Below are 23,284 nucleotides of genomic sequence, written 5' to 3'. Positions count from 1 at the left end.
CACATGAAGGCTTATTCACCTGCCCCCTTGCTGCCTGTGCTCAGGGCATGTGGCTGCTGCAAAGCTCGGTTCAGGCTGGGATCCTGTGGCTGGAAAGGAGAAAACTCAACAGGAGACCCCTGGTGCTGCCCATCCCAGCAGCGTGGGGAGGGCTCCTGGATTCCTCCACAGCCACTCTTTCCAGGGATTTTGGACCCTCCCTGGCAGTGGCTCTTGCCCAATTTAGCATTTCCATGGCACACCCCTTATTCCCAGGCCATGATGCGGGCATTCAGGCAAGGAGCCTTTCTGCAATCACTGCCAGGGCCTTCCTTGTGGGACAGGTACACATCAATTCCCCACGCTGTGGAAAAGTGTCAGCTGCTGCCCTACCTTCCTCTGACAAAGGCTCATCCTTTTGCTGCCTGCACTCATCAGTGGCCTTTCTTGGGCCCTTAGAGTCCCTGGGTGGTGCTTTATGGGCACACTCCAGTTCATGCCAAAACCATGATCCTGATTTTGCATGGCATCACACTTGCTGTGCCATGAACACTCCACTGATCTGTGTGGGTGCCCATCAGATTGCTCTGGGACCTGCCAGACAAGCCTGGAGTGAGTTACTGGTTTACCAGCTCCTGCAGCTCATCCCAGCACTGCTCCAGGTGTTACCCAGGTGACACCATCTCAGAGCACCATTCTTGTCACTTTAGCACCAGCAAATGCCACTGGGCTGCACCGGAGCTCCCTCTCTCTGAGGCTATGGATGTTTATTGGCTCTGCCTGCAGCTGACTTCAGGTCATTCATGCCAGAAAGGAGTCCCTTCCCACCAGCCTGCCCTGCACGGGTCTCTGTGCAGAGGAGGAGTTAGGAACAGGGCAATTGTCACTACACACAGAGTAATTCATAAGTGAAACACAAATGCCATCTCCTGGCAGTGAAGCCAGTTGCTGCCTCTGTAAGAAGATGGTTGAAGTGCAGGGTGAGAGCCTCACCCCCTCGTTAGAAAGGGTCTGATGCCTCAGTCCAGACTTTGCTGGGCTATTTCTGGTCTTGATGGCAGCAGCCCCAGTCCCAATGGCTGTCTCCTGTCCTCCTGCCATGCACCTGCAGAGTGCCTGGCCCTGCTGGCTTGGTGAGCTCCCAGGACGTGCTGGGCTGCTGCTGAGAGCCTTGAAGCCTTCCATGCCTGGGGAAGCAGTGACGTGTGGCTGCAGTGGAGCAGGAACTGAGCTTGTACCACACCCTACACCTCCTGCAAGCTCTCAGCACTGAATTTGCAAACATGCAGTGTTCATGACATTATGAACTGCAGAAATGTTCTCAGGCACCTTTAGTAAACACCAAGCTGTCACAGGCTGTTATTTCAGGTCATAATTAGACACCAAGGAGGCAAAGCAGGCAACTGGTGTGCACAAAACTTTTCCAAGGAGAAGACCTGTATTTTTGCACTTGTCTGTATTTATGTAAATGTGTGGACGTGGTGCAAATAGCTGTAGCTGCAGGACAGGAGCCTAAATAAATACCTACTCACTTAAGGATATCAGTCAGTTTATTAAATTTAGCTGATATTTGCTTCCAGGCAGAAGGATACACTTTTATGAATTTTCAGTTACCAAGTCTCTCTTAGACATTTCATGAGAAGCTTCCAGCACATCACCTTGACAGCTGCATTCACCCATTTCTGCAAGTGGACAGAGATGAAGTACAAACTTTTCTGCTGCACCAGTTCAGTCTCAAGCACGTGCTGGAAATCAAACATCCCCTCGCTGCTTTGCTTGCTGTGAGCCCATCCAGCAGCTGCACTGGTGGAGCTGGATGAATACCAAGGGCATTTCTGATTTTTTATACTGTTATGCCATGACTGTCTGTGCTTCTAGATGAGAAAGAGACAACTTAGGATCCTCACTGTGATGCCTCAAGCCAGGCTCACCTTGTTGCCATGAACACACATCCACAGAGCCCAGCAGTGCTCCTCTGAACGGTGCAGGGACGCAGGTGAATCCCCACTGCCCATTGCACACTGTGGCTGAAACATGGTTCCACTCCTCAGGGCTCCTGCCCCGGCCCTTCAGCTGTGCCTTAACAAGTGAAAAAGAAAGCAAATGCCAGACTCGGCTTAAATGGAGAAGAAATAATTGCCCTGTAAATACAGATTTGTCTCCAGCCTTTTTATTTATACAAGGATTCAAAGAACATATTTCAACTTTAGATAAACAGTGCAAGAGAGTTACAAGTACCTTGGTAACAGAAAGAAATAGATAACTGTCCAGCTATGCTGATAAGTGAAATAATTCTTACTCCTGCAGATAGAAATGCATCTGTTTAAAGCAAAGGTGGACTTTAGATATTCTGCTATACCTTAGCCCCTACCAAGCCCACCAGAAAACAACAGGCAGCTTGTCATTTGTAAATGAGAAGTAGCTGTGCTCTCAAAGCCTTTTGAGACCCTCACCATTGTTTAAAACACACACTTTATGGCACAAAGAGCAGGCTGAAAGACAGAGACACTTGGAAATCCACCATTTATGGTTCTCCCCTTCCCAGGGACGGGGCCTTTGTAAATATTTTTTTTCCTTCACCCCCTCCACACCCCTGTCAAGTACGAGGCCTTTTCACACCAGAACACTATGGATCACCATCTTGATAACACGGAAGCAGATGTTTCTCCCCAGCCAGCCCAGCTCCTCAGAGATCCCCTCATGCAGCAGCCCAGAGCAGCCACCAGACACGGGGAGGTGTGTCACAGTGTTTTCCAGCAGGCAGCAGCCCAGGAAATGTCATTTATAAGCACTGAAAGGCTCCAGGTTCTGCACCAGCCTGACCGCAGGCTCTGCACCTGGGCTGATTTCAGCTTGTTCAGCCACACCAGTGGTTCTTTAGTCAGCAGTAATTAGAGTTTGCTTTAGTTTAGAGTCGATGTCCTGGGGGCTTTCAGCCATTTCAGCTCCTGGGGAAGGTGGCATGGCCAACCACAACCCCAGGTCACTTAATGGCAGCAGCTGGAGAAACAACTTAGGACAAGGGAGAACAGAAAAACTGAGTAACCAGGGACCAACAAAAAGCAGCAGTGGAGGCTGCCCATGGACAGATGGAAAAACCAACCCCAGCAGGCGCAGGGCCACCACCACCATCGAGCACGGCTGGGCACTGCCCTCACCTCAGCTGCTCCCCTGCTCCCACCCTGGCCTGGCTTCTGGGAGGTGCAAGCTGCCCCCTCAGGGTCATGAGGGATGTGGAAGTGGATGCTCCACACCAGCCCGGAGCTGAAGGATTCAGGAAGGGTTTCCCCTGCATAACAGATTTTACTGTTTCTTTGAGGTTTTGTCTTATTGATTTGAACTAACAGTTTGTTTTTTTTTTCTTTCTTGTAACAGAACCACTAATTTGGGCTATTAAATTGTTAAATTCTAACTGGATAATCAGTAAATTCCTGGCTTCACATTTAAGATGTAAAAGGGCCCATAAGAAGGTTTTGAGGATAACAGGCAGACAGCAAAAACTAATTGCACAGAAATGCAAAGTGACTTTCAAGCTCCCATTCTGCAAAGCAAAACACTGACCTCAGCATCCATGTGTTAAAACCCCAACCCAACTGTGTTTTGATGAGGGTACAATGTTTTAATTCTTCCTCCTCCCCAACTTTTTTTTTTTTTTTTGCTTTGGATGTAAAGCTTCTGCAGGATTGGTTGTGGGGATTGTTGTAACAGAAGGTTAAATTTGTATTTGCAATTCTGTTTAAAAGAGTTAAAAAGAAAAGATAGGAACTCTTTAGAGCAGTAAAAATCATGTGAAGTAAATAAATCTAGACAAAACCACTGCTTACATTTATCCTCTCCAGGGTTCTGATGGGTGTAGTGGCCACTGTCTGTCCTTCAGCCATTGTCCAGCACCCCAGTGTTCATTTCTGACACCAGACCAGGTATGATTTTGCCTTTCAAGGAGGTGAGGCCAAGGCAGAAAGGATGCACAGTCAGTGACATTAATCACTGTGACTTGGAGAGGCTGGTCAAAGCTGGCCTAAGATCTCTGCCTAGTTTAAGGCACCCTCAGCACCACCACTGTGCCCCAGGGAGGGCAGGAAGTGAACTCAGTATTACCTTGCTCATGTCCTCACCTTTCCTTAAATTGCACACTGCAGAAACTGCATGTTAAAAATGAGGGTTTTTTCCCCTTTCTTAGAAAACAGCCAAACCCCAACCCCATAATGTTTGCTCAGCCCAAAGGCAAATCTCCTCTGGCAAGACAGAGCAGAAATGCTCAAATGCTGTGCAAGAGACAGGCCCAGCTCTGCCCTCCCTCTCAGCCCAACCTGTGCAGCTCAAACCCACCCTGTGTGTGCTCCTGGCCCGAGCAGTCACAGTGACTGGGCTGTATCCAGCATCTGCTGCACCCACGGCTCCACTTGCTGCTCATCAGGCACAGAAGCCTCTGGAAGCCCCAGAAACACAGCCCTAACAAGCACAGACACTCCTACAGCTACAGCAGGACATTTATAACCTCACTCACCACCCCAGTCTGAAAACCTGGCACAGAGCCCACCCCACCAAGCAATCTGGGGTTAGGGCAGCTGTGGTGGGACAGGGCACCAAAGGTGAGCCTGGCCCTCCCCTGAGCCAGAACAGGGCTGCCAGTGGTGTCTGACCCACTGGCTCAGCCTGTGCCTGCAGGGGTTAGGGAAGGTGATTTGCATTATGGGGAAGGAACAGGGAAAGTGGGAATCCATGAAAAACCTATAGTACAACTGAAACAAACACCAAAGGTAAAAAGAAATCCCAAACAAAATGTTTCCCATTCTCACATTCCCCCTGGTGGGTGCTGCCTTGAGCCAGTGCTCTGGGTAGGCCCATGGTGATCCCCACCAGCCCCTCTCTGCCCTGAGGCAGCTGCTTGAAGGGGCACAACCAGTCCCAAAGCTCCAGTTAGTAAAATGTCCCTGGTCTCATTACCAAGGAAAAACAGATTCCTGTCTGTGTCTGGGGCCAGAGAAGGAGGAGGCAGCACAACTGTCTGTCACACAGAGAATCCCACTGTGTACATTTGCATCTCTCTGTTACCTACAATGGTACTGCACTGCAGGTAGAAATTGGACCATTGTTACTTGGGTAAAAAATGGCTTTCCAACTAGCATGCAAAGAAAAAGTACCCCAAACCCCAACCCCTAACACTCATTCCCAGTCACGTAGATGTAGGAAACCTACATTTCAAATTGTCATCAGCTACGAGCTCTAGTCAAGAAACCCACTTGTGACCTTTCCAAAGAAAAAGCGAGTTCTGCATTTTTGGGTCCAACAGCCACTGCCAAACTCTTTCAGTTCAACCCACCAAACCTGCTCACGCTCCTACGTGCAGCACTGGAAGTGAAGGGCCATCTCTGCCCAGCTAGGAAGCACAGAGGAGGCACCCCAAGAGCCCCTGAAGCAGCCGGGAGTGTGCCGAGGATCCCGCTCTCCCCGCGGCGTGGCAACAGGGGCAGGGCAATTGCATATTCCACTGGAGCAGCAGCACAGCTGCCTCGGAGGGCTCGGCCGAGTTCCCCTGCAGCCCTCTGCAAAGGCTCCTTTCAGCCCAGGAGCCAGTCTGTGGCAATAACAAAAGTAAAACAATGAGGTATGGAAAGAAGGGCCCAGCATTGGGGAAAGACCTAGAAAGAAGAAAACAGCTCGAGCACTGCCAGAATAGCAAACAACTGAAACCTTCTGAAAACCTTTTTCTCCTCCTTTTTTGTTTTTTTTTCCTTTTTTTTTTTTTGCCAAGGTGAATTAAATATGTCCTTTGGTTGGTTGGTTGGTTGGTTGGTTGGTTGGTTTTGGCGAAGTGAAGCCCTCAGTCTGTTTCCTGGCTGTGCCAGTGAGTTACCGCCACAAGTGCTGCGCGGCGATGACAGCCACCGAGAGGAGGAGGAGGAGGAGGAGGGAGGCAGAAGGCAAAGATCTGCTGCTGGCCCCACTGATGCCGTGTCCAGACTGCTTGGGAATAGCGTGTGTTTCTGGCTGCCTGGTGCTGGGGCTCTTAGAAAGTCTTTTGCCACAGACATCATCAGGACAGCTGTCCCCGCTCCCGGAGCCACTCATGTCGTCACCTGCACAGAAAAGAGGTGGGGTGAGCACAGACTGCCCTTGCTGCAACCCCGGGGAGCTCTGGCCACCAGCCCCACCCTGGCCACTTCCTCAAGGTGGGATACAAGCTCACACCTGACCTCCTGCTGGCTTTAATCACCGCTTGCTGCAGCAGCTGGAAACTCTGGAGCAGACAGGAGCAATGGCCCTGTCAGCAGGGCTGGGAGTGGGGACAGCCCTGCAGGTTGCAGTGAGGCACTGGGAACAGCACAACTTCCAGCCACCCCATAAACTGTCTGCACTCAAGCAGCCCCTCAGCAGCCCCAAGCCAAAAGCCAGGCGGCCACAGCCGCTCCCTGCCCCAGGCCCAGCAGCAGCCTCTGCAGGGACACCTGTGCTGGCTGCAGGGACTCCTGTGCGGGCTGCAGGGACACCTGTGTGAGCTGCAGGGACACCTGTGCAGGCTGCAGGGACATCTGTGAGGGCTGCAGGGACACCTGTGCCGGCTGCAGGGACACCTGTGAGGGCTGCAGGGACACCTGTGAGGGCTGCAGGGACTCCTGTGCGGGCTGCAGGGACACCTGTGTGAGCTGCAGGGACACCTGTGCAGGCTGCAGGGACACCTGTGAGGGCTGCAGGGACACCTGTGCGAGCTGCAGGGACACCTGTGAGGGCTGCAGGGACACCTGTGCCGGCTGCAGGGACACCTGTGCCGGCTGCAGGGACACCTGTGAGGGCTGCAGGGACACCTGTGCGGGCTGCAGGACTGCTGGACCCCCCTCAGCCCCCCTGAACCTCTCTGGTTGTGCTCCACTCACTCGTGTCTTGGAAATCCACATCGTTGCCGATGTTGGCGTTGCCCAGGCGGTTTGTCATGATCTTCAGCTGCATGATTTGCTGGCGGATGGTCATGTCTGGCTTGGTGATGTCCACCTCCACCTCAGGGTTGTTAATCTGGTTAGCCAAGCCATCCCCCATCACCTCAGGCAGGTAACTAGGAAGGAAGGCAGGAGGTTTAGATGTCTCCCCCCAGCTCAGCTCAGCTCTTCCTACAGACACCAGGGATAATCCAGGCTCTGTGAACCCCAGAGAGGCTGCACTCAGTGCCACTGACGTATGGAGCAGCCTCTGCAGCTGGTGTTTGCTGGGCAGCCCAGCTCCCTGGGTGGCTGAGCCATGCAGCCATGGCCAGACCCCAGCAGAGGGGTCTCAGCTTGCAGGAGGTGGCTGGGTGGCCTTGCAGCACCCCTGTCCCAGCATGGGGTGTGATTTCCTCAGGAAAGACAGAGGGCTTGCTCTCAGGCTGGTACCAATGGGCCCACAGTGACACTCCCCTATGGAAAATGTCTGTCCATATGGGAGGCTGAGGAGCATTTTAATCCCTGCTTGGTTAAACGCTGTGGAGACTGACAGCCTGGGACCACTGAATGGCCCCAGCCCAGTCTGACCAACAGGCTCCCTGGGAAGCTTAATTAGCTGGGAGCTGTTAATCAGAGCTGCCTTCACAGTGCCCTGCTCCTCCTGCTCCGGCAGATCTGGGACACTGCTGGCAACAATGTGAAATATGGAAGAACTGAAGGTGTTGACTTCAGGCTGGCAAAGCCAAGCCCCAAGAGGACTGCAGAGAGAAGAAGAGAAAGCTGCAGGTCCAGCAGCTGCCACTCTCCCTTCAGGAGTCCTTTAACCTTGGCTGTGGTAGGAACTGTTTCTGTAGCTGTTTGATGTCCCCCCAGCATTTCAGAGCAGCTGTGGCTAGAGGGATGGGTATGCAATTCTCTGCAGCAGCTCTGGAGCTCGGGTGGTAAATCCAGCCCTGCTGCCTTCTGAGTGCATGTGGAATTGCAAAACAGCTCCTTAGTAGAAAACAACACAGTTATTTCATGGTGAGTGCATTTCAGCGCTTAACCCCCAACACACAGCAAAATGACACCAGGCCTGACATTCCCAGGTAGAGGTTTTCTGGAAATGCAGCATTTCTAAGGGCAGGCACAGACTGCTCACTCTGAACAAGTGGGGCTGGCTGTGATGACATGGAAGTGCCTTTTCAAACCCTTCCTCTCAGCCCAGATTGGTGCTCCTGGCACTGTGACCCACTCCATACCTGCCCTTGGTCATCCCGTTCCAACATTTGTCATCTGAGGCTGAGCTGGCCATTACTTTTTTGCTGCACAGGCTGCTGGGCAAGGTGATCCAGTATGTCTTGAGAGCTGTCAGATTCCCTTTGGCATCTAAAACCTGTAAGCAAAGGGGATGCTCAGGGCCACAGGAACTCTGGGGTGCCCCAGGGTGGAGGAAAGTACAAGGATTCTGCACATTTTTTGTTCTACCATCACAAAATCTGTTTTGATGCAAAACAGGATGTATTGTCAACCTTCCCCTAAAAGTCAATCATCAACCCAAGTGCCCAAGCCTAAATGTTTCATGCCAAGGACTGTTCCAGTACCCAAAGACCAACCAGGAGAAGACCACCAGACTAGGAGCCTTTTCAGGTAAGTCTGGCACCAAATCCCTGGGAAATTGATTATCAGCAACACAGACCCAGCCCTGTGCAGAGGCAAGGAGAGCAGGTCTGCTTGGGTTACACCAGCCCTTGATGATCTGATCTTCTCCAGGCGTGCAGCTCAGCAGCCCCAGCATGTGGGACCCAACCTGCAGCGCCCAGGACCAGCTCCAGACACAAACCCACCAGCATCTCCAGGGCCTGGGCAGAGGATTTGGCTTCCAATGTCACCTTCCCCCGTCTCCTCTTGTCCTCACTACTCGAGCCTTTTGTGCTGATTTTGGGATTTCCACAGCCTTGGAATACCTGAAAAATAAACCAAACTCTCTATCCCATGTTTCAATACTATTCCTTTAATTATTTAACACTCCACAGTTATGGGGTTTTTTCCTTCCTAAGTATGTTTATCCTTCCTATTGCCAAGATTCTCAGAGATTCTGGCTTAGTTTCTAGTGCCAGATGTGTTTTCAGCACATTGTAACTGGTTTTGGTTACCACTATCAAGCTAAACAGTCAGCAGTAACACATGTTTTTGGATGAGTCACCAATATTGATATTAAGTTATTTATAGCATTTTATCTGTTCTTCTTATGACTGGAAAATAAAATCCTGGGAAGAAAAAGATGGGAGTTGCTCACTCTCATTACATCAGTGGTGTGGGCTTCAAGACTACAGAGCATGGGATCTTCTTCACTGATGGCCAACAGACCAAGGTGGGACTATCCCCATGACTCCTGCAATCAACATCCCCACTTGGGAAATCAATGTGCCTCCAACAGGGCACTTCAAGGACAGCAATGTGCCACAATCTGTCGGGTTGGATGTTTCAGGGGCAAATGAGGCAGCAGAACTGATTCATCTATTATCTGCAGGTACCTCCTATCATCCTATTTACCTGCCCAGGTGAGCTTTGTAGCCAGAGGGCAGCAGAAGCACTTGGAAGGTACAAATCCTCATACCTGGCCTCTAGGGTGAGATGAAGGGTGTCCTGGAAACACCTGCCTCTCCCAGTCTGCATCACCTGTCCAGGCAGCAACACCTCTGCTGCAGATCACCAGGGCTGGGCAGCTGAGCCCCACTGGTGGCAGGAGAGCTCAGAGGGCCAGGCTGGACAAAGCATCAGAGGTCAGGAGGCACTTTGCACTGTCACTTTGAGTCAGAATATGGCAGCCTTTACAAAGGAAGCCACCTGATTTAAAAAGAGAGCTCCCAGCTTGTTGTGGTTTCCAGGGAGCTGTCAGAAGCTGCTGATAAACCTGGCCCTGCCTGGTGTCCCCTCAGAGCAGAGGAGGCAGGGCCACAGGCAGAGCTCTGCTGCCACAGCTCGTGCAGCTGCTGAACGTGCTGGCTCCTGCATGCTGGCAGCCCAGTGCTGACCTGGCCAGGGGTGACTGTCCGTGTGTCTGAGGGACACTCAGCCCCCAAAGGCCCCTCCTGGGCTGCCCTGTCCCGCTGAGCAGATGGATCTGATGACTCCAGCACTTCAGCACCAAGCCAATGTGTTCATTGGTCTCGTTTGCTGTGCAAAAAACCCACCCTGAAAATTGCATGTAGAGTATTTTCAACTTGGTTCTACCAAGACAAACCCTTGGTTTAACTGTTGTATCTTGCTGGCCCATTGCTGGCCCCTTCCCAGGAGATAAATGTCTGGGGACATGCCCAGGACAGTGGCAGCTCCAGCACAGTGTGGTACCAAGGCGAACCCCTGGCCACTCTAAATGCTTCAGGTGAGAAATGCAAACTACTGCTGGATAAAACACAGCTCCAGCAGACTGAGGGGTCACTGCTCCCTGAATAGTGAGAGCAAATAGGCATTTGCAGCCTCTGACAGCTCCTGGTGCCTGAAATCCAAGAGAGCCACAGGGAGAAAGGGAAGTGTGAGGAAGCAGGGAGAGGGCTCTGTGCTGTGCTGAACACAAGGCTCAGTACCACAAGTGCTTCTTTAGAGCTTTACCCAGATCCCAGGACAGCCTGGGACTGAGGGTGGCACTCCTGGCTCCTCTGGAAGAAGGCATTCTGTGTGGAGGAGTGCATTCCTTGCAGGTGGCTCCGGTGCAGCTCCGGTGCTGTGAACTGCCCACCCTCTGCATAACAAAGGGCACGGGGCCTGTGGCACCAGCCGGGTGCCCAGACCCTGAGAGAGCTGCTGAGGCTCCTGCATGCTCCCACTGTGAGGGGATAAAAGCCCAGGGGTTCCTTTGCTGTCCTCACAGGCACCAGCTCAAGCTTTTTTTGTGTAACTGTGCTGTGAATATATTGCTTTATGGATGGAGAGATCTGAGACTGCCGTGGGAAACCTGGGATGGAACCAGTGAGGAGACCTGGTCTGGCTGTGAGTGGGGTGTGCAGGAGTCCCGGAGGGACCCGGGGCTGTGCCCTGCCACTCCCAGGGGCTGCAGTGACAGCCTCTGACGGTGGCAGCATGGCTGCAGAGTGCCTCCTGACTGCTCAGACTGGGAGGTTACCTTAACAGCAGTGCCCTTGGCCTGGGCCATGCCCTTGGCTCTGAGATGGGACAGTCCTGAACTCAGCTGACAACAACATCCTTGATCTGATGGCTTTGCCATACTCAAAACCAGAGCTCAGAGCGTGGCAGCTCCTGTCCTCTGCTAGCTGTGCCACCAGCAGAGTGCTCCATTCACCTGGTCACCAGGTCATACTGAGGAGCTTATCAGACATGTTTGGTTGCTCCAATCAAACACCAGTTGGACTGTTTAGCCCCTTTCATTTCACCAGATTTACTGTATTCCCCTTGAGAACACCTTTCTTTGCAGATGATGCTATGTTTTCCCACACCATGGATTTGCTTTTATGTGGAAAGCCTCAGTCTCACCTAAGGAGGGCAGAAAGAACATTGCCTTTCATGTCAGAAAAGAAACCTAACCCAGAACTTGGATGCACACGGCTGTCAGTGCTTTGATGTGTGCCAGTGAATTCCTGTTTGCCAAGCAACACTTCTGGCCCTTCTCTTATCCAAAACCCAGTTAGAACCTGTCCCACTTCTTTCATCTGCATCTCTGCCCTGACTGTGGGATAGCTGCAGGACCTGGGGAGTGTCTGGGCAAAAGGCAGGAGCCCTAGAGGGCTGCTTTTGTTCCCAAAGCTTCTCTTACCTGCAGCTACAGAGGTGATTGTGGTTAAGTGGATAAATATACTAAAAATAGAAGACAGACAGAAGAGACCTTCATGATACATACTTCTTGGAAGGCAGGTGAGCCTCAGGAGAGCCTGGTTTGTACTCTCCAGATGGACTGCCAGATTGCAGCTCTGTCCCATGGTACCACCTGATAGCCCCGTGTTTCCACTGCAGAAGATCCCCTCGAGACAGGTTAGAGCAGCTGCCTCCTGTCACTGGGGACTGTGCACTTTGTGTAAATGCCTCAGCTCAGCCAAAACATCTCAGAACTCTTCAGCACAGAGAGCCCTGACTGCAAATGGCACATCCCTCCTCCATCACTCTGAATGCAGTCCCACCTCCTGTGCCTGTACCCAAAGGAGGCTGGCTGGATGTGGCAGGGAGAGGTATTTGGAAACACCTGCAAAGGTTTTTGCCTGTGTCAGATGGGTGGTAGGAAACAAGGTAATTTATCATTAAAAGAGTGGGCATTTTCTCTCTTTCACTCTTCATCTCTCCCAGTTCAGCTGAAGAGTGAGCACAAAAGAGCACCTGGTCCTGGCAGCTGCACATGGTGAATCCTCAGGCAGGCCCAGGCACACGCTCCTACCTTGCTGGTGATGGAGTCTCTGTTTTCCTGCAGGTTGGAGATGGCTTCAGAGATCCTCACGTGGATGGTGCCGATCACCGTGTCCACGTTGTAGGGCCCATCGATCCGATCGGCCACCCCGATCAGGGAGTCTGGTGAACAGGGCAGAGACAGCTCTCATCACCTCTCTGTGCAAACCAGGGCAGAGATCAGCTCCTGCTGGCTGGGAGAAGCTGCTGGGCCCTTGGGAGACACCTCTCCATTTCTACCACTGCCCAGGTGCACACTTGTTTTCCCTACTTTATGTCAGTAAAGCCACTCTCTGGGGCAAAGGAATTTCCTGCAAATGGCAAATACACTTTGGGTAGAGTGTCCACCTAAAGTAACCAGAATTTCCCTGGGCGATACAGAAAGTAAAACCAGAAAAGTGGTGCAGCATTATTAAGAAACAGAGCCATACTTGGCCCTCACCCTCCTAACTCAGTGCATGTCTTCAGCAAAGCACTGCAGCCAGGAGAAGGTGGGAGAATTGGGGTCAATAAGGTGCCAGAGGTAGTGGATGTGGGAAATAGTTTCTGTGGCAGTGAAGGAGGGAGAAAAGCAGTGATTGTTCTCACCTTCACCTCTGGAAGGACAACAGCCAGGGAGAGATCAGGCTATCCAGGTACAGAAGCAGATCACTATGCCCACAGCTAACTGGTAAACAGGACAGGGAGTGACTGAGGGCTGCCTCAGCTCTCAGCTCCTCTTGGAAAGCTCTGATGTCCAAGCATTCCCACCTGCCTGGAAGTTCCTGCTTGGATGGCTGCTTTGGGACTGTGCTTCGCTTACTGTTGGACTTTGGATGGTTGGATTACTCTATAGAATTGTCTATAAATCAATTTCCCACAGCTTACAAAGAATTACCAATCTCTGCCTACCCCCAGAGACAATTCTCAACACTCCAGTTGGGTCTGAAGCAAGGACAGCCTATATGCTCTCAATATAAGGGGGTAAATTTTGGTAACTTTTTTTGTATTGTGGGAAATAAAATCTCCTGTAACACTGAAGAGCTTGCAGTTTAATTTTGCTGCCACTCAGGGGTTGTGATGTCATCTTTGAGACTGTGTATTTCAGACAAATAGTGCCTTGCAGAGCACTAATCTTGAGATACAGACATTTAAATCAAAGGTTGCACCCTTAAATAGTGATAAATTATATTTGAACCACTTATTATAAAAATTTCCCTTAATTTGACCTGCCCTAATTTGTCAAACTGAAAGAGTAGCTCTGTATTTAGTGTAACAAAATCATCTCTGGCTACACAGAAGGGCCTGGAGAAGGGTGAAGGAAGGACACTGCCACTGAACTGCTGCCTTTGACTCCACAATTTGCTCCCGTCCTTGATCAGTTTGTGACCTCTGACACTGAAATGTAAAATTGCAGTTTGAAAGAAGCTCCAATTTCCTCCTAGCTGTCACCCCTTGACAGTGTCTCTTGGGAAGAGGAAGCCAGAATAAATGCAAAATGCACATGGAATTGCTTCCCTGTCAATCAAGGAAAGCTGTAAAATGGTGTTTCAGGAGAGAGGCTGCCATCCTGCCAGGAGAGAGTGACAGGAACAGCGGCCTGGCTCTGGTCAGAAAGGCCAAAGGGCCACTGAACCCCTGGGCAAGGGACAATTCCTGCCCCTCCTTTGCAGCAGGCTCCCAGTTGCTCCCACAGAGCATTTCCAGTTAGCTGTGGTACAACTGGCCTGGGCACCTCTCCTGGCAGCACCTGCTCTGCTTCCCCATCTGCTGCAGTGTCCCTTGAGAGGCAGGTGACACTCCTTGACTTTGGTGGGGTTTTTGTTCTTAATGCCAACCCCGAGGCAGCCTGGGGGCTGCAGCTGGGGCTGAGCTGGCAGCTTTGCTGGCCAGCCAGCAGCTGCCAAGGCAAGGGAAAACAAGGCCAAGCCCAAGGCCATCTCCTCCAGTGCTGCCCTCTGGGAGCCCAGACAAACACCAAGGCTCCCTCAGGTCCCAGGTGACTCCAGCTGTGCATGCACAGTGTGAGAAAGAGAGAGGAGCTTGCTGGCGATGCTGTGTGGGCACAAGGAGGACCGAGAGCTTTGCCACTGCAAACAAGCTCCCTGAGCCCCCCACCATCCTCTTTACTGGCCAAACGCAGCCCCAGGGAGCTGGAGGGTGGGAGGCAGCAGTGCTGCAGCAGAGAAAGGGCAGAGAAAGGCCATCTCACCCATCAGGTACTTCCACTCGGTGCTGAGGTCGGCCTGGTTGGCCAGGCAGCCCTTGACGACGTTCAGGCAGTAGTTGTTGCACGGCTTCACGCTGGCCATGCCCCGGCAGTGCGGGCAGTACAGCAGCTTCATGATGGCACGGGTGCACTCCTGGCTGAGGGACACCTGGGGGGACAGGGCAGAGTCAGCACAGACTGCTCAGGGGTGGGGTGAGCTCCCCCCTTCCCTGGGCTGAAGGAGCTTGCTGTGTCGGAGAGGCAGCACAGCCCCTGGGTACTGGACCAGGAAAAGGCACTTCCCCTCTCCCTGCCCCCCTTCCCCCACTCTCCCTCCTCTGGGGCAGCTGTCAGTCCCTCAGGCTGTGTGTGAACCCAGGCTTCTGGGAAAACCTGTGAGCACCATCCCTATTCCAGCCACAGGGACATCTCGGGCTCTGCACCAGCTGTAACCTGGACCTGGCACGGTGCATGTGAGCCCCTGGAGGCTCTGCCATCAGTGCCACCACCCTCTGCGAGGGTCTGCTGCCGCTGTCCTGCAGACACAGCTGTCCCACACAAGCTGCACCTCCAGGTTCCCGGGGGGGGATGCACAGTGAGGCCCTGGACGCAGAACCTTCCCAGCTGGCATCTCTGGAAAGGAGAATAGTCCTGGGGGAAGACTTGCACAATTCCAAAGTGATGGGCAATTGAGAGCACTTGGCACAGGGAAGTGATTGCTCTCTGTGAGCACTTCAGGAAGCACAGGCAGACCTGGGCCAAGCCACGCTGTGCCAGCAGCTCACAGGCCCTGCATGTGCAGATGGCTCTTTGCAGGACCCTGGAGGTGGCTTTGCCACCTTTAATTAAACCACCCAGAGAGCAGGGCCACAGCCTCAGCAGCACAGCAGCGTCCCCCCAGCCCACCAGCCATGGGCCAGTGGCCCCCCAGCTGCCGTGGGCAAGGGCTGGCAGTGCCCTGAGGGGTGAGTGACAGCCTGGCAGGGATGCTGGCAGAGCTCCGCCTTCCCCTGTCTTGTTCCTTCTCTTTTGTGGTCGCTTTCCGTCTTTGCAATTCCCTTGTAAATCTTTAAAAATAATTTAAAAAAGAGAAAATGAATGTCTGTAAGAAGTCTCCCTTGGTTCCAGATACTTGACACTCACAAGGAACCCAGAGGGGAGAAAAGTGAGAGAAGGGCAAATCTTGAAAGGAAAACTCTCTGGGCCTCCAGCTGCAGCTGCAGTGCTGAGAACTCTCTTTACTATTTGTGAAAAGTACTTTGAATGTGGCCTTCTGGGGGACTCCAGAAGGATTCACTTCTGAGGTACCCTTGGGAGAGTGAACATGCTGAGGCCAGCACCAGAGGTTGTAGCAGAGAAAATCCCTAAGCTTCCCCCTCCTGAAACTGCCTGTGTGGTGGCACCTTGCTTCCAGTAAAGCTTGCAAAACAGATCCTGGATGGTGCTGAGGCTTCACTGGGCAAGAATGCTCTAAAATAACCTTGTGAGAATCTTCTCCAGGATGAGGACAAACATTTTTAAGTTTCAGAGAGAGAACCCAAACAGAGGCTGCTTCCCTGGCCTGGCAGCCCAAAGGGGGCTGAGGACAAACCTGTGGCTAGAGAGGCTGAGCCTGGCAGGGACCCCCCAGACCCCAAAGCCTCCCTCAGCCTCCTGGGCCAGCTCTGGGCCTGTCCTGGGCCACAGGCAGAGCTGCCATGTGGCTGTGCCACCAGGAGATGGAGGCTGTGTCCTGCCACACGGCACACACTGCACACTTTATCACAGGAGGAGCAGCGCAACCTCCACTGCCTCAGCAGTGCAACAAAGCTCAGGGACAGGCAAACAAAGGAGGAGCTTATTTTTCCCCTCAGGGTTTGAATAACCATGGCTGAATCGTGCCTGAAACACACCAGGTGAGAGCACGGTGCATGCTAGCACAGGCTGTAGCTCAGACCTTCTGAAACCAGAGCACCCCCACAAAAACCAGGGATGCAGATGGGAAAGGAGCTGTGACCTCCCCTTCCCCGGGCAGAGCAAGCACCAGCATGACACGGTGACACTCACAACCCATCTTGTATCCTGCACAGGCCATCAGCTCCTGAACACAACCTGGCCCCTGTGCTGTCCTGGCACAGCCCATCCCTGCTCATCCTGTTGTGGCCATGGGGCACTGTCACCATGGGGCCTGGGGCACAGCTCAGTCCTGAAACGTGGGGCTTGCCACAGCCCCAGGGAACCAGAGCACCATTTGCCTTTCCCACACACATCCCTGGCTGCTCTGTGCAGACCTTTGGAGTGGAGAGAGATGAAATGCCCTGGAAAACAGGAGCACAGCTTTGCCTGCAGGAAGCACCCCTGAGGTGGTGTGGGCCAGCCCCCCCCGGCAGAGAGGACAGCCACCAGCAAGGACACAAAGCTACTGACACCCTGCCAGAGCCCATGGGAGGCACTGAAAGAGGCAAGAGACACATTTTGGTTTAGAAAAGTATCTCCAAGGCCCCATGCTGCAGAGAGCTGCCTTCTGTCCTCCTCCCCATGCCACTGTCACCAGCCACACTGCCACCAGCCACATCTCCCATGTCCATGCCCCTGCAGCTCCCCTGGGATGCTGCCGCCTGCCTTGGGGCAGCATCTGAGCTCAGTTTCAACTCCTGAGAGTGTGGGAGGAAAAAAAGTACTTGTGCACCTCAGTTTCTGGGTGCCAGAGGGTGCACTGGCAGTCTGTCACTCTCACAAGGTGGCTCTGTCTCCTGGAGGACACTGCAGGAGGGGGAGCCTGGCCCCTGCTCCCTGCCCCACAGGCTCTCTGAAGATGAGCAGGTGACCATCCATCACCAGCCATTGCTCTGTTCAATCTGGCAGGTGTCAAGTGCCCAGCCCAATCTCTTGGCAGAAAGGATAAATGTTAATTTTTGCAGGTGCAAGACACCAGGCTCCAGTCCCTGTCCCCAGAGAATGATTCCAGCCTGTCCTGTTGGCAGCAGCAGTCCTTTGGCACAAGCTGCAGAGGTGAACTGAGGAAAAGAAGGGTAAGAGAGCAAGAAGAGGAACCACACTGAGCATTTTCTCTGTGTTTTGCTTGGCCAGAGCTCAGTTTCTCACTGTTCCACCCAGCCCATGGACTACTGCTCCACACAGGGCAGCAGAGAGTGAGGGCTTGGGGCTACCAGAGCCCTGATCCTGCACCATCTCCTTGGAGCACTTGCAGCATATTAAGGAACAGGGTCCTTCTAACATCTTGGGGTGCTCATGGATAGTTTGCTGTTGTTAGCTTCCAGTTTCTTTTGGCTTTCTTCACCAATGCTGCTTCCACACAAGGAAACCCAGCCCCAGTTTGGAGGGGCTGAGCTTTCCTCCCAGGATATGGATCCAACAACACAAGCAGGGGAGCACTGCAGCTGTCCTGCCTCTCTTGGGCACAGCCAGCTCCAGCAGTGGCACTGGGGAAGGAGCTCCTCGGCTGGAGCTGTGGGGACACACACCCTCCCTCCCTCTGGATGGCAGCTCCTTCCACAGGAACTCCCTCAGTGGGGATGAAGTCATTTCTCCAGGCTGGCAAAGGCAAGCCCAACCTCCACCTGCACACTGAGACAGCTTCACCTCCCAGAGCTTCTGCTTTCAGCCCTCAGCCTTCACAGGAGCCTGAAGCACTGAGTTCCCCCTGCCCAACAGGCAGTGGGTGCCAGCCTAGACCTGCAGGGAGTCCCTCAGCTTCCCAGCACAGACCTGCAACAGCTGATGCATCCATGAGCAACATCCACTCACCACGGGTGGCCCCAGGGCAGGAGCATCACACGTCCTGAGGATGGAGTGAAACCTGACCACACTGCTCCAGCTTTAACTGGCACAGCGTGAAGGTGGCACATGACAGAAATTGATTTCTCTAAGTGCCATCAATGTGGCCCAGCCTGTGGCTGGTTCTCCTTTAAGGAGGCTTTAGTGGCACCTATAGTCTTTTCTTAGCTCGGTGACCTAGAAACTGCATTAAGATGTCAAGAGAACATGCACAATACAGTGGAGAAGCCATTTCCCAAGAATCTGAAGAAAAGATCATTATTATTGAGAGATATGGCTTGGAGCCAGGGCACTCATTCAGTTGTCAGAGGTATAAATAAAAATGCAAAATAAAGCTAAGCTCAGCTTAAAAATACATTGATTGTACGTCACTGCTCAGCTCAAATCCACATACTCTATTCTGATCACAGTGACATCCACGGGTACAGTCCTTTGAAGTGTAAGCCCAGTGATGAAGTGATAAGGAAAAAATGTTATCTTCTAAGATACACCAAAATAGGGGACAAATTTTACTGAGCAATAAATAATTTTAATTAAAAGTACTTTACAGCTGGGGATACAGTAGTAGCAATGAGGTAATCAAGGGGAACAGGTGGCTCCTCATAAAAAGCCCAGTTCCACCACAAGCACTGCCCTTTCAAAGAGGCTGTCAGCAGGTCCAGTTCTGTGCTTTTCCATGGCCACTTTCCAAAGCCTCATGTGCCCATGTTTTGTTGGTGGAACCACCCAGCCAGATGTGAATTGCTGGAGGCAAAGACTTTTGCAGGCTCTCCTGCCTCCTGCCCTGGTGCTGGAGCTCATCACAGGTTCTGGGAGCTGGGATTTGCTGTGTGACTCCCTGGCATGGTGTTTGCTCAGCAACCAGCACAGAACAGGCACGTGGGGAGATAATTTGACAGAAAATTGAGAATACATAATTCTCTATTCAGAGTGGCATTGGTTTCCTTAATTTTTCCTCCTCCTGAGCAACGTTTAAATCAATTACAGTGAAATTAATGACTTTCACAAACCATTTGCTGAGAGGATGGGCTGGGGGATTAGGTACTAACAGGGTTCCTTGCCACCCCCTAGCCAATTTAGAAAACATTCACTGTGAAAGGTTTTTAACAAAATGAAAAAAAAAAAAAAAAAAAAAAAAAAAAAAAAAAAAAAAGGCTCCTGCCATGTTTATTAACATGCTTTCCAAGCAGAGAATCACAGAAACACAGGAGGCTTGAGGATAACAGAAGTCACCTGCTCTCTCCCTCTGCACTTCAGGAGGGTCAAGTTACCCTTCCCATCTTTCCTCTGTGCCTGTGAAGAACAAATCAAACTTGTGATTTGTACGTTCAGCCCGAGTTACCCATGTTTGCACGCCTACAGATGCTCTGAGGTAACAAGAGCACATCTTCTAGATCCATGGAACACTTCTCCCTCAGCCCCAGCATGGTCTGTTCTGAAGCTCCTACCCAGGTTATGTGCTGATTTTCCAAACAGCACTCTCTGATGTGCAGAATTCTTTTTACAGTGTAAACTTTGGTGCAAAAGAAGGATGCTATTGCTCCTGACCCCAGACCCTGCTGAACCTGCAACACTGGGAGGGATTTTACTCTCCTGAACTGGGACCTTGTTTGAGAGGTCTCACTAGAGAACAGAGAGGGGCAAAGAGGCATTTTCTGTCATTACCCTAATGCCTAGTGCTTCAAAAATACTCAAAGCCTCCAAAAACACCCTGAGCTGTATCAGGGCACGAAAGGACCATGGAAGTGATGATCTGACTTGCACACAGCTAAAAGCTGCTATACTCTCCTCACTCCCCACAAACATTTCTTTATATAGATAAATTATTTCCTGCAAAGGTGTCTGGAAGGACCAGAGTGTGGGATGCAGAGAGGAGGGCCTCAGGGAACTGCAGCTGAAGAGGCATTAGTGCTGGGACCAGCTCTGTCACACCTGCAGTTACAGCAATGATCCTTCCTTCCCATCCCAGCTTCCTGAGAGCTGGAGAAAAGAGGAGCTTTAGGAAGCCACAGGTACCTGGACAATCCTTCCATCAGTGGCAGCAGCAAGCTCCTACCAGAGCAGCACAGTGTGTTTGGGCTGTGCTTGGGCACAGAGCCTGGCTCCAGATGCCCTCCAGGCAAGGGACTGAGCCCAGGGCCAGTGGCAGGGCTCCTCTGTGGCCAGCAGGAGATGGCCAGCTCCTCTGGCACCCAGAGCCTGCAGCCAAGCTGCAGATGCTGCTTTTGAAGTGCTGGCTTCAAACAAAGGAAAGAAAGGGAAAAAAAAAAAAAAAAAAAAAAAGAAGAAGAAAAGAATTATCTAACCCCAAATCCTTTCTCCTTTTGAAGACTGGCTTAAAAGCAAATGAGAACCTGCAGCCTAGTTGCAATGTGACTGGACTCCTCGGCCTTCAGGGGCCTTTAAGCACATCTGAAAGGCATTTAACACCAATAAAATAAGTTGAGCTCTTGCTGGTATTTTTCCTATCCCCTTTTCCCCTTGCACACACCCCCCAGGCTGCTGTGAGCCATCTGTGCCTTCCTTCCCAGGGGAAGCAGGGCTAGGTAGAGTGGAGAGATTTGGGGATGGAGAGTGAGGCCAGCCTGGTGAAAACTCCAGGCTGCTGGAAGTGCTGCCACACCCCCACGCCCCCAGACTGGCAGAGGGACACGGGCAGGGCAGCTGATGGAGGCTGAGCTGGTCCTTAACACTGCTGCTGGAAGTGATGCTCTGTGGGCTCTAGTCCCCCTAAAATCTTGCCCAAGGCAGTGTGAGGGTGGCCTGCAGGGAGCTCTCTGTGCTGTGGTGTTGGTGTTTCCCACACTGACCACGTCCCTGCCCTGTGGCTGCTCTCCCATTCCCTTCCTGGCTCTCAGCTCCCAGGAGCAGTGCAGACCCAAGGTGGGCACTGGCACCCGTGGTTTTGGTCTGATGTGGGGTTGGTTGGGGTGAAACAAAATACCTCCAGATGTGTCAGATATCTGTCAAAATGTGCCTGCACTGACTCTCAGGCCTGTTTTCCCAGGTAGAAGGCCTTGCTGTCTGAATGGCCATTCCAGCCTCCAGAAGCACCAGTCAAACCCAGTGACATCAGGCAATCCAGGATTCCAAGGCAGGGATGCTCTGGAGCCTGCAGGAGGCAGGAGCACCCAGAGCTGGAGACTTCCCCAGGGCTGGGGCTGAAGCAGCCCCATGGGCTGAGCCATTCCTGGCACCCCCACTCATGGGAATTGTAAAGGCAGGAGAGGGAAGTTCTGCCAGTTTGTGAAAAACCCTTTCTGGGGCAGTGTCTAAGGGAAAGCAGGTCAGCTGTTCAAGCCACAGACCAGTCTGTGTGTGCTGGGAAATGCAGGCAAGTATCCAAAGCCACTCCAATTACCCCAAATCCCTCGGCTGGAATCCTACAGTTGGGATAAAGTTGTCAGTGTGAAGAACAGCAGCTCCAAGAACAAGTCAAGCACAGGAGCTGATCCTGCTGGGCCAGCAGTGAGGAATGCTCCTGAGCTTCCAGTGGGATGCCCAAGAGCCCAGGAATGGGCTCAGAAAGCCAGCCTTGCTCTCTTTTAGAACAAACCAGCACTCAGAAGAGAGGTTTGTGTTTCACAGGGGAACTGGACAGCTCTGTGATCAGAGCTATCTGCCATGTGGCCATTTCACATTGGGAAACATTTCACTTTTACAGTCTCCCCAGGGAGGGACCCTCTAATATTATGCTCAAAATCCAGAAGGGCTGTGAAGTTCTTTGCACCTCCACATGTGTACTGGAAATGTGACTGACTGGGCAGTCAGTGCCCAGTTTCTGTGGTGACAGGAGTGGGAGCTGCAGGTGTGCCCAGCCCTTGGCTGGTGCAGGGGAGCTGCTGTGGGGAGCACACCCTGCTCCCTCCACCACATGGTCAGCAGCTGCCTTGTGCATGTTTATGCCAGCCCTGATGTAATTAGCACCTTGACGTGTGTTAAATGAACCAAGCTTTCTCATTTTTCAGAGTGAAACTCAAAAAGAAACAGCTGCAGGGCTGACAGAAATATGATTCTTTCAAAGTCTAATGAATTGTATAATCACTTCAGTCATTATTTTGCATCTTCCCCCCATAAATGCACAGCCACGAGTCCTTGGAGCACGGTGAGGTTTAGGCCTCACCATGCCCATCATTCAAGATCCATCAAGTTCCCAAACCTGTCAGGGATGAGGGACAAGCAGGGCACAGGCACAGCGTGCTGGGGTGGCTGTGCTGGGTCTGGTGGCACGGGCAGGACACAGAAAATGCCAGCACAGTTCAGAGCCCCTGCTGCTGTCACCTTTCTGTGCTCAGGGCTGTGCTGCAGGAGGGACATGGAGGATGGAGGCTGCTGCCAAATCCGTGCCCTTCATGCTCCAGCACACCAGAGCTGCTGTTGGGCCTGAGGCCAGACAGACTGCCTGGGTCCAGCCCTGCCAGCCCAGCAGCCAAATGGCCATTCTGCAGACTCAGGAAAAAAAGAATTAAATATGAAGGCTTAGGGTAATTGAGGCAAACTGCAGCAGCAAAACAGGGAGGAGCATTACTCCATCTCCCTCCAGGCAGTGTGAGGGCACTTGGAGAGGGCAGTGACAATGGCTCCAGAGGCAGCACCCACAGCTAATTGGGAAGATCTATGTCTTTAGATTCCTGTCTAGTATCTAACTCCCTTCAGATGTTAAATTGAGAGAGATTCACGTAGACAGACAGACTGCTGTCATGTCCTCTCCCTCCAGAGCAAAATACTGCAAGCCAACACCTGCCTGCTCCACACACTCCCTGCTCTGTTCATTTAACACAGGTATTTCCAGCTGGTACAATTTTCAATCCTTTGAAAACTAGATTCAATTGACTTTTAACCACCTGGTAAATATGGGAGACATGTATCTACTTTCCTGCATTATTTCTATTCTATTCAGAACACCTATGGGTTTTTATCCCTGAAGGGTTGTGATTGAAACATAATAAGGGATAGAAATACTGAAAAGTAATATGTGAAATACATAAGGATGTATTCAACACTGGATGCTTCTCATCCAGCTTGATTTGAATCTATCCAAACAAATTCC

At 52.0% G+C, this 23,284-nt stretch overlaps 1 protein-coding gene across 1 annotated transcript in view; it reads right to left on the bottom strand.

The window, feature by feature from the left end:
- Nucleotides 1-2,133: 2,133 nt before the first annotated feature.
- GPC1 (glypican 1) overlaps nucleotides 2,134-23,284 on the bottom strand; it is a 203,394-nt gene continuing 182,243 nt past the window's right edge. The window contains exons 4-9 of the mRNA XM_030280744.4: nucleotides 14,461-14,626; nucleotides 12,262-12,392; nucleotides 8,723-8,842; nucleotides 8,138-8,271; nucleotides 6,855-7,030; nucleotides 2,134-6,059 (exon numbers count right to left, since the gene is read on the bottom strand). Of these exons, the coding sequence (XP_030136604.4) occupies nucleotides 5,833-6,059; nucleotides 6,855-7,030; nucleotides 8,138-8,271; nucleotides 8,723-8,842; nucleotides 12,262-12,392; nucleotides 14,461-14,626 (954 nt within the window). The 3' untranslated portion in view covers nucleotides 2,134-5,832. The remainder of the gene's footprint in view (nucleotides 6,060-6,854; nucleotides 7,031-8,137; nucleotides 8,272-8,722; nucleotides 8,843-12,261; nucleotides 12,393-14,460; nucleotides 14,627-23,284) is intronic.

This window comes from Taeniopygia guttata, chromosome 9, assembly GCF_048771995.1.
Source record: "Taeniopygia guttata chromosome 9, bTaeGut7.mat, whole genome shotgun sequence".
NCBI lineage: Eukaryota > Metazoa > Chordata > Aves > Passeriformes > Estrildidae > Taeniopygia > Taeniopygia guttata.
Note: the sequence above shows the minus strand (reverse complement) of the source record. Positions and strands in the feature narration are given on the sequence as shown.